General features: G+C 44.7%; 1 protein-coding gene across 3 annotated transcripts; it reads left to right on the top strand.

Annotated features, from left to right (window-relative positions):
* The first annotated feature begins 12 nt into the window (after positions 1 to 12).
* Positions 13 to 12,948, top strand: cspg5b (chondroitin sulfate proteoglycan 5b). Of its 3 annotated transcripts, none has more exons than XM_046418510.1 (6): positions 13 to 718; positions 5,033 to 5,798; positions 6,895 to 7,083; positions 7,571 to 7,649; positions 9,837 to 10,001; positions 11,758 to 12,948. In XM_046418510.1, the coding sequence occupies exons 1-6, from the start codon at positions 637 to 639 to the stop codon at positions 12,388 to 12,390; spliced, it is 1,914 nt and encodes a 637-aa protein (XP_046274466.1). In that variant the 5' UTR covers positions 13 to 636; the 3' UTR covers positions 12,391 to 12,948. The 3 variants fall into 3 exon arrangements, with proteins under 3 accessions (XP_046274466.1, XP_046274465.1, XP_046274467.1); XM_046418509.1 differs by having other exon boundaries at positions 14 to 718; positions 7,571 to 7,733; XM_046418511.1 differs by lacking the exon at positions 11,758 to 12,948 and adding an exon at positions 10,948 to 11,248 and having other exon boundaries at positions 19 to 718; positions 7,571 to 7,733.
* Positions 12,949 to 15,578: the final 2,630 nt, after the last annotated feature.

Genomic DNA, 15,578 nt, shown 5'->3' with positions numbered 1-15,578 from the left:
TTGACTTCCAGTGACAACAGACGCTGCGGCTTAAATCCCCCACTCAGCCCCGTTCTACATCACCTATAACAGGCTGAGGCTGGACACTGACTGACGAGCATTTGCTCGGGTGTGTGTCCGTGTGTGCGTGCTGGCACTTTGACACCTAAACGCACTGTGCGCGCGCCCCCTGCCGTGCTTTGCCTCTCACCGCCTCTGTGGCCAAAAGAAAAGGTTTAACGGACCGTATGCAGACAGGCAGGCAGGCAGCGACGAACCCGGCTCATTAAAATCTCATCTGCAGACCCTCTGCCGGTCGCGCGCATTACTACTACACCTACTCCCTGTGCTGCTGGTGCCGCCGACGGACCCCAAAGAGCAGAGTGATACGCGCGCGCTAAAGGTGTGGAGGAAAGGGCACCCGCTCGGTACAATGGAACCGAATCCAAGCCGTTAAACGGCTCAGACACACACATACACAACAGCTGTGAGAGAAGCCAAACGTTGGGGAGTGTGACAGCGACATGGCGAAAATTAGCAAGATCTGAACTTTGCAGGATACGCTGCGAGGATTATCGTACAGCCACACCATCTGAGCGGCACGGCGGGGAACGGGATCACAGTTTGCATCCGTGTGTCATAGGGATCGTCTACGGTATGGCGCGCCGTGACAGTCGTTTGGGGACCTGGCAGGTGCTGCTGACCATCTCAATGGTCATCATTCCCCTGTCTGCTCACGGTAAGTCCGCTGGAGTCCCACCCTTCGCATATGTGTGTGTGTGTGTGTGCGTTTGTACCACGCGCGCACGTGCGTGAATCAAATCACACCTGCATTCACATGACATGGAAAATGACAAATGCAAATATTTATGCGTGCGGCACGGGGATGCAACTGCCATTTATAATTTGGACACTGATGGTTAATCTTTTCTGATAGAAAAAAATCAGTAATCTTTTCTATTGTCAGCACTGACACTCTTTAAGCCTATAGTAACCTGCAAGGCACTGGTAGGCTGATTTTGAATTCTGTTTCGTATGAGCACTTATATTTTTTAATTGCATTCATAAACCATGGCATTTGCAATGTCAGTGGGCTCATTTCACAGATCACATTGCATTCAAAAGACTGTCAATCAATCATTTCGCTTCGCTGACAAATCCAGTGGTGTGACGTGATATTTTCTGTCTGTCATGCTGAGGGCTGCTGCAGTGATCATTAATGACTCTTGAACCAGTGGCAGTGGACTTGGTCTGGCCAAATGTATGTCCATTCGGGGTGTATGGTGGTGGTGTGTGCGCGTGTGTGTGTGTGTGGGGGGGGGGGGGGGGGGCTCTTCCTCCTCTAGCAATTTAAATGTAACTGTTCTAAATGTTGTAAGCTGTAAGCCACATCTGTATAAAGAAGACATAAAGCGCCGTGGGTGATCATCAGAGAGACAGAGACATTTGACAGATCAGGAGCCTGCTGCAGCTGCGACTCGCCGCGGCGGTGCGTGGCCCAGACAAAGTCTGGATTAGGCGCACCGTGGCCAGGCCACAGGAGGTCTATTCAGGGAGTGAATTCCTCCAGACATCCAGGGGAAGCCCGAGACAACCGGGCACGCAACACCACTCGCCCCACTTAGCCTTCTCATTTACTGTCCATCCCCCTGAGACACGGAGACAGGCAGTGAGGAAACGAAAATCTGACACAACCAGTCTATGCTCTGCTCTGTCTGTCTGTCTGTCTGTCTGACACACACATAAGCGCACGCGCTGAGAGTGGCGTAAATGTGTAAAAATCTTAGGGATGTAGAATCGAGCGAGGCGGCCGCTGCCCAGCAACAGGGTGGCTCGTGCACGCAGAGGGTCGCCGGGGTTCACGTGGGAACGCGCTGCCGCTGTACTGCCTTCCTCTCCTGTCTCGCAGCATCTCGCGCCCTCAATGGGTAACCGCCCGTTAACACTGTGACATACTGACCAGTAAATAGGCTACACGCCCGGCCTCCTGTCTGTCGCTCTTTAAACTCCCGGCAGCACGTGGCTGTCGATAGCCTATGTGATTTATTAGGAGTAATGCAGGCGAATCTTCATTTATTCATTGGCCACCTGAGGAAAATATCCTCTCTGTGAGCCTTAAACGTTAACGACAGACAGCTGAAAATATAGCCTTAATAATCCTTGAATGTTCCTATAAACGCTTATGGTGACTGTGTATGAACTCAGTAAACTATGATGACCTCATTTTCCAAGTAAGCCAAGTATAGCACATGCTGCAACTCACTCATGCACAGAATCGCATGAGTTGCAGCAAATATTGCTTTCATAGCAGGTCTGTCATCATAAATGGTCACTTAAAACCGTATTGATTAATTAGCCAGTTATTTTCTCTATTAATCAATTTGGAAAAGAATGCATGTCTTCAAAACGTACAAATTTGCCAGGCTGCTCATTTCAGCTTGGTATAAAACCAATAAATCAGTCCCTGCATGCACACAAACATAGACAAACACAGCTTTCCTTGTCCGTGATATCCTTGTAAGCCAATATGGATCAAATCCAGGCTCTTGGGTGCACTTGCATGTGAGTGTGTGCGTCCACTGTCTGAGTGAATGCATACTGTGAGGTCCATCTGCCCTGTAGCCCAAGAAAGCTCATGATATGTCACAATAGATCAGATCATCAGCATTACCCTGACTCCATCTTACACACACACACACACACACACACACACACAGAGATGAAGAATACTGTTTATACTTTAGAAAAAGTAAAATTCACCCAGATTAATGGGTGCACACCATTAAATGGGTACAGGCTGCATGTTGTATTAAATGTTAATTAAGTGGTTCTTGGTTAGTTGTCCATGATCAGGTTTATGTGTGTGAATGTGTGTAGGTACAAAGTAGGACTAGTTGTGTCTCCATCCAACAACAACTATGCACAGGACACCTATTCCCACTCTGTCCCGCTGGTAAGGCTGCTGGGAATCTGCACTGTAGCCAATTACATTGACCTCAGGTGAAACATGTTACCATGGTGAAATGCTCAGTGTGATGCCAGAGGTGAAGAGCTGAGCAGCAGTTAAAGGCACAAACCGTAGCATTTCAGAGATGCAAATTTTTAAGCAGGGGCTCATGCTTTCAATTTGCCCGTCTTGCTCCTGTAATCTCTTCATGTTCCCTTTTTCTCGTGTAATCGCTCTGAGACTGCCAGCTGCGAATGGGAAACTGCATCTAAATCTCAAAGCGAACAAATTGGCGGATTAAACCTTTAAATGAAATTTGAATTGGCTGTAATCAGTTTACACTGGTGGAGCATGTCTATCTCTTTGACGAACTGCAAAGCGTTCAAGTTCATTCCACCTCAGTTTTTCCCAGAGATGGAGTTGGCATATCAACACTTACTGACTGTTTAACTGAAAAGCAAGAGAGAGAAAGAGAGAGAACACTGGATTCTCTGTTTCCACTGCAACTCCTTTACACCGCTCCTCCTTTCAACATGGCACCCCTTTACATCTCACCATGGCAACTGTGTGTGTGTGTGTGTGTGTGTCTGTGAATCTGTGTGTGTGTGTGTGTGTGAGAAAGAGGGAGAGAGAGGTGAATCTCATGGTTTCTCAGTCACTAGCCTTCGTGACTTGAGGCACGTTCAGATGGTTTTAGCATTAGCTCTGAATGAAGTTCCAGACACTGAAAGCAGTGATCTCATTGGACACAGTGATTTTCAGGGCGGCAGTGGGAGAGAGACTGTCCAGCCAAGTGTTTGGTTGAGTTTGGTCACTTGTGCAGATGTGCCAGTGGAAAAGTGTGAAGAAATGGGTTCTTGAAATGCAGTAATTTATGGCAATATTACCTCCAATGCAAAACAAATCTTTCTTTCTGTCATTCTTCATAGGTTGACATTTTGAGAAAAACACCAACACCAATTTGCCATTTTGCCAAACATTCAATGAGAAAATTGATATGAAATAAATATGAAGCTACCACTAGCAGCCAGTTAGCTTGGCTTAACAAAAAGTCTGGAAACAGCAAGACCAGCTCTGTCCAAAGATAACAAAAGTCAACAAAAGTTCAGAAATTAGCTTTAGAGGTGCTAGTAGGTGGATTTTGTCACAGTCAGGCTATTTGTTTCTCCTTGTTTTCTGTCTTTGTGATAAGCAGCTGATATTCCCCAATACTCAGCCCAACAGGTTTGGTATTTCTGGATGCACATCATGAGTTTTCAGTGACTGGCCCATTGGTGGCTACTGCATGTTAATAGGTATTTAAGAGATCCCGTTCTCTCTCTCTTGTTCTTTTTGTCTCTTTGCTTCTGTGCCAGAATGTGTGTGTGTGTGTGTGTGTGTGTGTGTGCATGTGCGTCGTTCTCTACAGATGGCCAAGAAGAAGGAGAAGTGCCTGACCAGTCAGCCTCTAACCTATAGCACTAAATCCTAATCTAATCCTCACCCAGTCTCGGTCAACAGAGCATGTTAGTCCATCACTCAATGTGCCTAATCTTACATCGCCACAGTCTGATTACACGGCAGTCTTCAGCTCTTGTTCTGATTTCTTTCACAATTAATCACTTAGCCCTTAGACTTGAACCACAGCAGGAGCCAAACATTTTCACAAATCAGCACTCGCATGAAAACACATTTTGTACACATTGCACATTGTGTTTTAATTGTACCGTCTATTGTCAAAATCAGATGAATTTACAGTGAAGGATGTGATGACATTACAATGTTCTCCTCAAAAACCAGACTGAGAAAGCTTTAAGGCTTCTCTGCAGAATACTGTAGGAAACTATTTAAATTATTCATGTGTCGTTCCTGAGCTACAATCTTTATCAAACAAAATACAGATTGATTGTACTGTGCCTGGGACCTTGGGATCAGCTCCAATCCAAAAAAAGCTGCATGTGTGTATACAAGACTTTGTCTGTCTATGTTTAGATAAGATCATGGAAAATACCTCAGTCACTGATGTAGTGTTGATGGCAAGTTATGTTAAAAGGGGATTCAATCAATGTTACACATCAAAGTCACTTTTTGTAACACTCTTTGACGCCTTTTGTGTTTGACTAACAGGGAGGCATTCACTGACCAGGCGCCACCATCACCACAACCAATCATCTGTCAGTAAGGAGGCCTTGAATGCCGGGATGGTGCTCAGTGATGACTCAGCAGAGAGAGAGCACCTGATTGGAGCAGGACTCGGGCTCGGGGCTAAACTCCCGCTCAGCTCTAAACACCACCATTCTCATAAACATGCCCACCTTGACTTCGTAGAGGAGGATCCACCTGTGGGGGAGGAGCTCACTGCTGGAGGGGCGGGTCCAGACCAGCCCGGAAACCCCTTATCTGAAGACGTCATCACCGTGGAGTTTCACAGCCCTGCGCCAGATATTGTGCCCTCTGATGATTGGCCCAAAGCCCTAAAACCCCAGAAGCAAAAAGGGGGACCCCCAACTCCATGGACACTTTCTGACTTTTACGACTACCTGTCCCCTGACGACGACCTCTCTGCATTAGATGTGATCGCAGTACCTGAGCCCACCCCTTCACCCCCTGCCGACATGGAGGATGAGAATCCACTGCTGGTTGGTTCTCCTGCTGTTCCTGACAATGTCAATCCTAATGTGGAAAGCGGGCCCTCCTCATTCGCCACTCCCATGCCAGGACTGGAGAAGGGTGATGGGTTAGGCTTAGGAGGTGCCATAGGAGCTGATGGCTGTAGACTGGGCTTTGTGCGCTCTGGACCTGGGGTTTGTGTGTCTCAGTGTGATATTGAACCCAATTTCTGCTTTAACGGAGGAGTGTGCACCGTGGTGGCAGGAATGGGAGCCTTCTGCAGGTGAGGAAAAACACTTGCTATTTACAGATAAATTTCTTGCCCTTAGATAAATTGTAATAAGGATAAGTAGCATATGCTAATATACATGCATATATACAGTATGTGAGTGGCAGCAGAGGGTGGGGTGGGGTGGGGTGGGGGTCATTCCTCTTTTTAATTTGTCATGTTGGGATGATTTCCAATATGTTACCTCTCCAACACAAAAGAAAAGATTTAGGGCACACTTAAGAAGAGCATACAAACACTGAGAACACAGACACGCACATAGATAGAGTTTGGCTTAATATGTCATGACCGTTTGTCAAGATCACAGCAGGGTCACCAAAGGATTAGCTCAGTTTTGGGGGCAAGGGTAAAGGGTGTGTGTGTGTGTGTGTGTGTGATGACTGATATACACACAGTATACACTTCTACAGTCCTACAGGAACTGTCATCTTCTCCTACAGGAAGATGACAATGCATTAAGGTCATGCAGGAACGCACATGTAAAAAAAGACACACATACTCCTAGTTCACATACACACGTGTTCAGACACATACACAGACACACACACACAGCACACATTGACAGTACCATCTGTCCTATCCAGCAGCTTCATTGTAAGCTTGGAGGTAAACTGTTGCTCATCTCACCGTACCTGCTGAGTAATATCACACACTGGCATGTATACACATTCACTCATGCCATGCACACGTTCAAATACTGGCATGCAACTGCACGGAGAACAGACAGGAATATGGAAAAGACACCCACGCTCGCATACACATGAGCACACACGTTTCCTGATCCTTTGATCTCATTAACGGCTGGGCTGCATGCCGAATCCCTGCTTTGCTGGACAGACCTCAGGACACCGTGTCATCAGTGCTGAGTACCACTTTACACTCTTTACTCTGCCTTACATACTATCATATGTGGTAAATAGCTAGTACAGTGGGTACACACTCAAACCTCTTGGATTTCTTTTATACAGCAGGTCAGGAGAGAGGAACACTGATGTTTTTCAGTGCTGTTTTTCTGACCTCACAAGCAATTATCTCATTGTCACATGAAATAAAAAAAGGCAATCTTTCCACCTTGTTGCTATGCATCCAGGTGCAACATGCAGGACTACATTTGGAACAAAGGCACGCGGTGTGATTGGGCGGTGACAGAGTTCCAGGTGCTGTGTGTGGTGGTGGGCGTGGCCTCCCTGGTGCTCATCCTCCTCTTCATGATCATCGTTTTCTTTGCCAAGAGGCTGCACCACCTCAAGAACGAGAACAAGCGCCTTCGCAAACGCAGGTCTGTGTGTGTGTGCGACAGAAAGGCGAGAATATAAAAATATGTGTTTTTAGTTACACTGTGTGGTGAGTGTTGAGAGAGGTAGCTGTGACTATGTCTGTGTTAATTCCTCTAAGACTTAGCAACCTAGCAAGTGATGATAAAGAGAAGAAGAAGAGGGAGAGAGGGAGAGAGGGCAGAATAGAGCTAAACTTAGATGGAGACAAGTGAACAAGTGGTGAACAGAGAGAAAAAATCCATCCAATAAAATCAGGTTTCTCAAAGTGGCCCTCAGAGTCGATCTAATTCCATTTAGTAAGCAGTGAATTATGCAGGATAAATTTGTGATATGTGTCTCTAGCAGATGGTTTAACCCCAGTTTCACACTGCGCAGAACAGCGTAGGACAATGTGGACCTGTGGTGATGCAAGTGCACAAAATAAAAAAAAAAAACACAAAAAACTGCTAAATATTTATCACACAAATCTCTCTCTTTGCCCTCCTGTAGTAAGTACCGCCCACAGAGCACCGAGCCACAGACGGACGGCCTCTCAGTTTCCACAACAGCCGATGGCTCGCAGCCAAACGTAAGGAAACTGTGTGACACCCCACCGCCCGCTCCCCAAGCTCACACTCACAACCTGGCGTACTATGACAACATTATCTGTCAGGTACGCCCCAACTCTCCTCATGTTTGCTCTCCCTTTTTTCTCTCCTTCCAGTCATTGTCTTCATCTAACTCGTTCTGTCCCATTATCTGCATCTATGATTTTACTTTGTCTCTTTTCTGTTATAACCTCCATCTATTGTGCTCTTTGTTCATGATGTCCTGTCCTGTGCTCTCTCTCTGCCAGCGTCCGTAGGGTTTTATTTTTTATATACATTCGTCTGTCTTTGTGTCTCTGAGCATGGCCATCTATCTGTTTGTATTCACAGCATTTACACGCAACTAGTGTCATGCAAACAACTCACATAACCTTGATACCTTGTTAAATCACTAACTTCCCATTGGGATGTCCATGTGCAGCTGTGAATGTACAGTTTTTAAGGAATTTAACACTCACTGATCCCCTCAGAGGCCATCAACAGCCAGCTATACCTGGGAGTATAAACCCAGAAACCCTTATAACCACTTCCAGGTAAGCAGAACGGAAACATCCACATTGCCTGCAGCAGTTTTCCTCCCTGCCTTTGCTCCAAACTTACCTGCTGTGCAACCACTAGGTGCCAGAGTCTGGCTCTCGTTTTTGCTGCAACCCTCACCTCCGCAACTCCTCCTGCGTCTGATCACCTGCGCTGTAGGTGAAATGATTAATCGCCTCCTGCAAGGCTTCCTGCACCCCATTGTTTAGAAGTGTGATTTAGTCACCGCTGTGTATACTTCTGCCTCTCTTCCCTGTGCCTCTACAGCTTCCCGAGAAGCTCGATAAGGAAGCGGGCCTCCATTTTGTTTTAACTGCTTGTTTCACTCTTGTGCCCATAAAGCTCAGACGGCCATTTTAGGGTCCCTGCGCACCAGATTTCCCATACTCTACCCAGTTCTCTACCAAAGGTCGTCCATGTAGTGCTTCTATTAAGTCAATTTTCATTCTGCAAAAACATGTGTGTGTGTATGTGTGTGTGAATATGAATGGGTATGCACTGATGCATAGTCACGTGTGTGTGTATGTGTGTCTGTGTGTGTGTCTGTGTGTGTCTGTGTGTGTCTGTGTGTGTCTGTGTGTGTGGGTGGGGGGTGGGGGTTGCAATCAGATTTATGTGTGCCCCTGTTTGGTATTCATCAGTCATACTCGCTTACTGGGTTACTAAGCCAACACAGTATCTAAGGCTACTGATGCATGGCTTAAGTTTTAATCTCAATAAAAACTGAAGAATCTTGTTAATAGAGGCAACTGTAAACACATAGATACACACAGATATAGACAGCGTTTATGAGAATGATAGGACAAAAACATTTTCCTCCCATGATTTTAAGCTTTTTTGAACTTGTTGCTAGTATGAAAGGGCATTTAGTGAGTTTTGTCCAGCAGTAGCCAGGGTGACTGATCAATAGTGTCCTACTTCCTGCCTGCTGTGCCCTTGACCTTCATATGTCTGTGACAAGCTAATTAATCGATGGCTTGGTCATTTGCTAACTGACACATGCAAATGTACACACACACAATAGCTTTGTAGCTCTCTGACTGCTTTCATTTACTGCATTTAACACACACACACTCTACAAACACAAGCACAACTGATGGATTTTTTTCAAAATCACATTTTCACTCCATTGCCCATATTTGGCTGGGCAAGTGAATAAAGTGTGCCTTGATTTTTTAATCATCTGTAATCACTGTTGGCATATATGTTCAGCGGTTGTAGGTGAGTGTCTGTGACTTCCGGATGCTCTAAATGTCAGGTCTGGAGGCTAAAAAGCCCCCGCAGACACACAATCTGCAATGCAGTTTTTTGAATGCCAGAGGTCATGAAAGATCCTCTCTAACTCAGAGAAAAGCTTTCTGGGAGATTTTTGCTTTGGACATAACTGAACTGCATGTTTTTGTTTTTGGTTTTAGTTTTTGGGTTACATGCACATTTAACCAGTCAGAAGCGCTGCACAGTCTTTCCCACAGGTGCACATACATCCACACAAATTCATAAATACAAACACAAGAAACTGATGCACTTTCACAGTGTGTCCTCTGTGTGTGTGTGCGCGCATGTGTGTGTGGAGCAGTGTTTGTATATTTACGTGACAGGAAAGTATAAAAAGTCACACGCTCTCCCCACAGGATGACCCTCAGAAGCAGGAGGACCCGGCAAAGTCCCCACAACCCAAGGAAGAGGGGTCAATGAACATCCTCAACTCTCATTCCCCGAAACACGAGAACAACCGTCCAACCTCCGTCGTCCACGACCAAGGCCACACCCCGAACAACACAGAGGAGAACGCTGAGGTAAACATGCTCCAGAACAACCTGGTATAATGTCACCATCTGTCAACGTGGGCTACTGGAGAATCAGACTAAAATATTCAATGAGCACACAAACAGTAACAAATTGTGATGGGCTTACATTGCTCACATGGTGCAAAGTATTTCAAACAGTTCAATCGGGCCTAGAATTAAAAATGAGCACAAAACCAATTGAAGGAAACAACCTGAGAAGCACAATAGTCCTGTTTACAAGGTTGCCGTGCCATGCTGATCATTTAGTGGCACCGCTGCCTCCTTTCTTTCCTCTGTCTGCATCTGGCTGGACTAAAATCTCTAGCTTGGACCAATTTATGACTGACTTTCCTCTCTACTAATGCCCTGCCTTGGTCTTTGGCCAATGAACTCGCTCCTTTATTGTCTCCTCTCCTCTTTTCCCCAAACGCTCCCCTCACCTCTGCCTGCCCCGCCTTACTGTCTCTCTCTCTCTGACCGCATGCATTGGTGTTATCAACGAAAAGTGTCTGAAAACGTAATATTTGCAAAAGAAGTAAGTGGAAATCAAGTGAATCTGTATTTGCAAAATATTCATGTTTGACATTGCTTATAAGTGGATATGTCTAGATTACATGAGGTCAAAGTAATTGCTTGGAGTTGATATTTGGATCTATATACATATATCGCACATGCTGTGTCTTGGTTTTCAATGTGATTTATAATACTTTAATGTTCTTGAGGTTCTTTTGTACTTTTTTGGGTATACATGGAGGATTATAGTTCCCGGTTGTTGGAATAAATCTTTTTAATTTTATCCGGCTTGCCCCTGTGTGTTGCTCTGAGCTCTCTTCTCTCTCGCTCCTCTCTGCATGTCTGCTCATGATGAAGCTAACTACTGTCCAACCACTCCCATGCTAATAATAACTGAATGCACGGCTGACCCTGCTTTTGTGCTACACTGGGCTGCTCACAGATTACACCACACAAACAATGGCGGCCGCTAGCCCATTCAGCACCACGGACAGCTCTCCAGCCCGAACAGAAGCTGCCACAAGAGGAACAAGAGAAGAGTTTTAATTGACAGTCTCCTGTCTTCATTAATAAGGGCAGACATACCTTTCTTTTACTTTGTTTACTTTTAGAAGGCAATATTTGTTTGATTGCACAAATCGAATTCCATCTTTAGTCATTTGATGTGTGTTCACAGTCGTGGTCCAGGATAATTTCTGTTTAAACTCACAACCCATCTCATTAATCATCTGACTGTTTTTATCTTTATCATTTTCTTCTACATGTCTAATGCTGATTTGTTCTTGTCATCTGTCCTGTGTTCATTGATGGATTACTGAATGGGCTTACTGGGCACAGGCCCAAGGGGGCCAACCTACTGTCATTATCACATCTTTTTTTTGTAAAGTCACGGAGCACAGTAAAAAGTAGAGCTGTCCTGATGACAGTTTTTTTTTTCAGTCCTGATTTTTCATGATAAAATTTACTGGATATATTACCAGTTTTACAGGTTTCTTAAGTAGGTTTCTGTATCATCACAGTTTGCTATAGTTTTTTGTATGAGCCGATGGGTAAATGTCGTTTGTCGTTTGTTGTGTTGTTTCAACTGCAGTCAGTTGTACTGCAGATGATATTGTTTCTGTGCCCAGAGGTCCATTGTCTCATCATTCGTCCGTGCCCGTATTTCTCTGTGTATTCTTATTTCATACTTTTTGCCTCTGTGACTGTCCCTACATTGTTCCATCCGCCTCTACTTACCATATTTCCACATCAGGATGGAGTCACTATTGGCCTGGAAGTGCTCCTCCCCAAAGACGTCAAGCTACACCCAGAGACCAGCCCACCTCTTCAGTATGACGTCTTCCTCTACAAGGTTGGCAACAATGGAGACTCTGCCTGTCCCAGCAAAGTTCTTCCCACTCACAGCACCAATTCTTACTCCTCTTCTCATCCCATGCCCAAATCACCCAAAACACCCAAAACACAGAAGTTGCCCATGGAACCTAAATCACCAAAACACACCAGGGAACACCCACCCAGTAACCGTGAACCCTTGTCTGGAAGGCACTCCTCACCTGGCCGTCACCCCTCACCTGGTCGCCACCCATCACCCAGTTGTCACTCTGCACCTGGGTGCTATTCTTCCCCCACCTGCCATCCATCCTCCCACCACTCTCCCTCCCAGTACAAACGCATGCCTACCTCCTCCTTAACCCCGCCTCAGCTGCGCAGGCCCAGAGGTCGGTTGCAAGCATCTGTCTCAGAGTGTTCGGGGACTGGCAGAGTGTACCATGGCGGACACATTCGTCCATCCCCCTCCTCGCCTCACCTCACCCAGCCACCTCCATCACCATCTAGGATGAAGTACAGCCCGGTCAGCACCCGATCGCTGCCACCTCTCTCCTGACCAGGCCTCCATCCAACCTGGCAACCATCCACACAAACGCACAAACATCTGTCATAATCTAATCTATCCAGAAATGTATCCATCATGGCTCTAACTCTTTTCTTAGCGAGTTATAGATCATTTATCTGTCATCCATCTTTGCATCCTGCCTTGGCACATTCATACCCAGAGGAAGAGCACACCACCTGGTTTTGATCCATGGAGCCAGAAAACTAGAACTGGAACATACACCACACCAAAATGCATACATAAAATACTGCGTAGTCACTGCAGCTGAACATCAGATCTCAGTGTAAATAACAACCTCTCAAAGCTCAGGTTACTGCTCATACAAGCACAAAATGAACCACCACATGTGAACACACTCTCCTTGTATGGTGCCAACGTCAGCGTCTGCTGAGGATATAGTTTGTAAAGGTTTCATAGAGGTTTACATCATTAGCCTTAGTGTTATCAGTGGTTTATATAAATTTTTTGATATTCAGTGTATAAGGTTATTTCATGTTTTCACAGGCTCTTTTTGGTATGTTTTTCATTTTCTAATCCTCAATAAATAGATAACACACCAAAGCGTGCAGTATTGTCTTCTAAAGTTGGAGAGCATGAAGAGAAACAAATTAAAACTAAAAGATACAGCAGGGTTAAGAGAAGAGACAAGACTTTTTGTGTTGCCGGGCTGCATACTTAAAAAATACAGGAGACTCTACCGCCCCCTTGTGGAAACAGCTCCACATTTATCTCAGGTTTAAAATCATCAGTGGAATAAAAGCTTATATTTTTCATAGGAGTAAAATGGGGATGTATGGGGCTGTTTTTTATCGGATCAGGCTCAGCTTCTTACTTCCAGTGAAGGGAAATCTTAATGCTTCAGCACGCTAAGACATTTTGGACAACGCTATGCTTCCAACTTTGTGGAAATAGTTTGTTGAAGGCCCTTTTCTATTCCAGCATGACTGTGTCCCAGTGCACAAAGCAAAGTCCATAAAGACAGGGTTGGATGAGTTTGGTGTGGAAGAACTTGACTGGCCCACACAAAGTCCTGACCTCAACCCCATCCAACACCTTTGGGATGAACTGGAACAGAGATTGTGAACCAGGCCTTTTCATCCAACATCAGTGCCTGACCTCACAAATATGCAAGAGAATTACCACAGAAACACTTCAAAATCTTTCAAAAAACCTTTCCAGAAGAGTGGAAGCCGTTACATCTACAAAGCTGTCTGTGTATTTAGAATGTGATGTCTTTAGAGTCCCTGTTGGTGTAATGGTCAGGTGTACCAACACTTTTGTCCATGTAGCGTATGTGTATCTCCATAACCCGTGTACTTGGGGTTTCAGGAAACATTGCTCCCCATTATGAGCCTATCAGCTCAAAGCAAGACTGTGTAAAGTTCCCTGAAAAGAGGCCACTGCCACAAGTGACTAAAGAAAGACTTTAAATGCTAAAGCATAAAGTGTAACAGTAACACCAGTAGAGAAGAGTGTGTGACTGTGACTATAATATCAGTGAGACACCAATAAGTATCTTACGTTTGCTCACATTAGCTCACATAAGTCTCCAAAAGCTACTGGTCATAGCTGGCCAGGTGAGGCATCAGATGCAAAATGTGGAGAACTGAGTGAATTTTCTTTCTTTTTAAGATTGTGTCATTTCTTCTTTCAAAAGTTATAACCTCTTACGCTAAAATGCAATTAAAATCATAATCAGCTATCCATTTTTTATTTTGTTGTTTATATATTTTTTAAAAAAATGTTCTTGAAGTATTAGAAATCCCATTTCTCCCTCAGCCTGAAACAAGTGTGCTGCTGTCCATGACTGACTGATGAGCTGCATCCTGAGCCTCAGCAGGGAATACAGAGTAAACAGCCATGAGGGTAACGTCCAGGACAGAAACAGTGTTTAGTGTAAATTATGCAAAGACATGCCATCTTTGTTCGGATTTGAAAAAAAGGGTGCATCATGGGAAACCCAGATAAAAATCTTTTTTATTATGCAGCAGACTTTTTCCAGATGGTTAACACAATGTCTGAAGATTTTGAAACAACAGTAAGTATTTAGTTTAGAAAAAAATGTAATAAGGCTGCAGCAGACAAGAACATGTAACCCAGTTGGACTTAGGAAGATGTCAGACAAAACACTCACTAACTAAACAAGACAGTACTCAGTATTCATCCAGTGGAGACATAAAATGGAGAGAACATGTTTTTCCCTTTGAATTCCATCACGCTGGGAGTTTCTCCTGCACTTTTTCCTTGTGTTGTTACTGTAATATTTATAATGCCAGGGGTACTTCTTTCCCTCTTTGGTGTTGAGCACATGGATTTGCTTCTCACTGGCAGCAGGCATTTCTGTTTCTTAGGGCAATTCAAATTAAACTTCCAACATATTTCTCACAATGTGACCTCCTCCACGGTGGTTAAGAGCTGCAAGCTGCAGTGGCTCCACTCTTTTGTTCTCTTACTTTTTGTGGATGAAAAGCACCTCCTACTTCCAGATGGATCAGGTGAAGGTGAAGTTATCCTTCCTGCTGTTCTCATTCATCAGAAATAGGCTGTGTCGAAATGAAAAGAGTAATTGACGGGTTTAAAAGTGGAGTGTCTGTATCTCTGAGTGACACTCAGTGCCTCCGAAGAGTGCTGCTCTCCCTGTAAGGTGCTTACAGTGTGTCCTCAGTATTGCCAGGCTTCTTAGCTGTTGAAGCACAGAGAAATGCCCCAGTGCCTCTTGTGCAAGGGCAAAGAAGAGATCAATTGCGTGCACAAAGTTTTGTTTCGGAGTAACCTTGAAACTAAAATGCACTTTGAAGTAAAAATATGGTTTACAAGAAGTTCTGTTTCTGTGTAAGAACACATGAACATTTAGTTCAACACTGATTTTTGCTTGCATTTTAGCCGCAATAAAGAAATGAAAGACATCGGTGCACTGACAGGTGAGCTGGCCTCCTTTAAATTCATGTATTCTCACAAACCATAGATGAAATAACATAATAACCTTTGTAGCATAGTGGATAGAGGTGAAAAACTCCAGAACATAAAGACCAACATCTGAAATTCTTGTTTTTTGTTTTTTTTTACTGATCTCTGTCTTTACCTTGCTGCAGTGATGCAGGCATGTACTCCAGGGTGTCTCGCTACACCGTGACATCCCAGTTGGGTTTGATAGATGCAAAGGAATACTCTTCTGACCA

Source organism: Scatophagus argus, chromosome 17 (assembly GCF_020382885.2).
Source record: "Scatophagus argus isolate fScaArg1 chromosome 17, fScaArg1.pri, whole genome shotgun sequence".
NCBI classification, from domain to species: Eukaryota; Metazoa; Chordata; class Actinopteri; family Scatophagidae; genus Scatophagus; species Scatophagus argus.
This window is presented reverse-complemented; position numbering and strand designations above follow the sequence as displayed.

Excerpts from the sequence above, each read along its gene's own strand:
- cspg5b (XM_046418509.1), top strand. The coding sequence starts at position 637 with ATGGCGCGCCGTGACAGTCGTTTGGGGACCTGGCAGGTGCTGCTGACC. Across the intron at positions 719-5,032 it reads CATTCCCCTGTCTGCTCACG|GGAGGCATTCACTGACCAGG; the intron begins GTAAGTCCGCTG and ends TTTGACTAACAG. Across the intron at positions 7,734-9,836 it reads ATGACAACATTATCTGTCAG|GATGACCCTCAGAAGCAGGA; the intron begins GTACGCCCCAAC and ends CTCTCCCCACAG.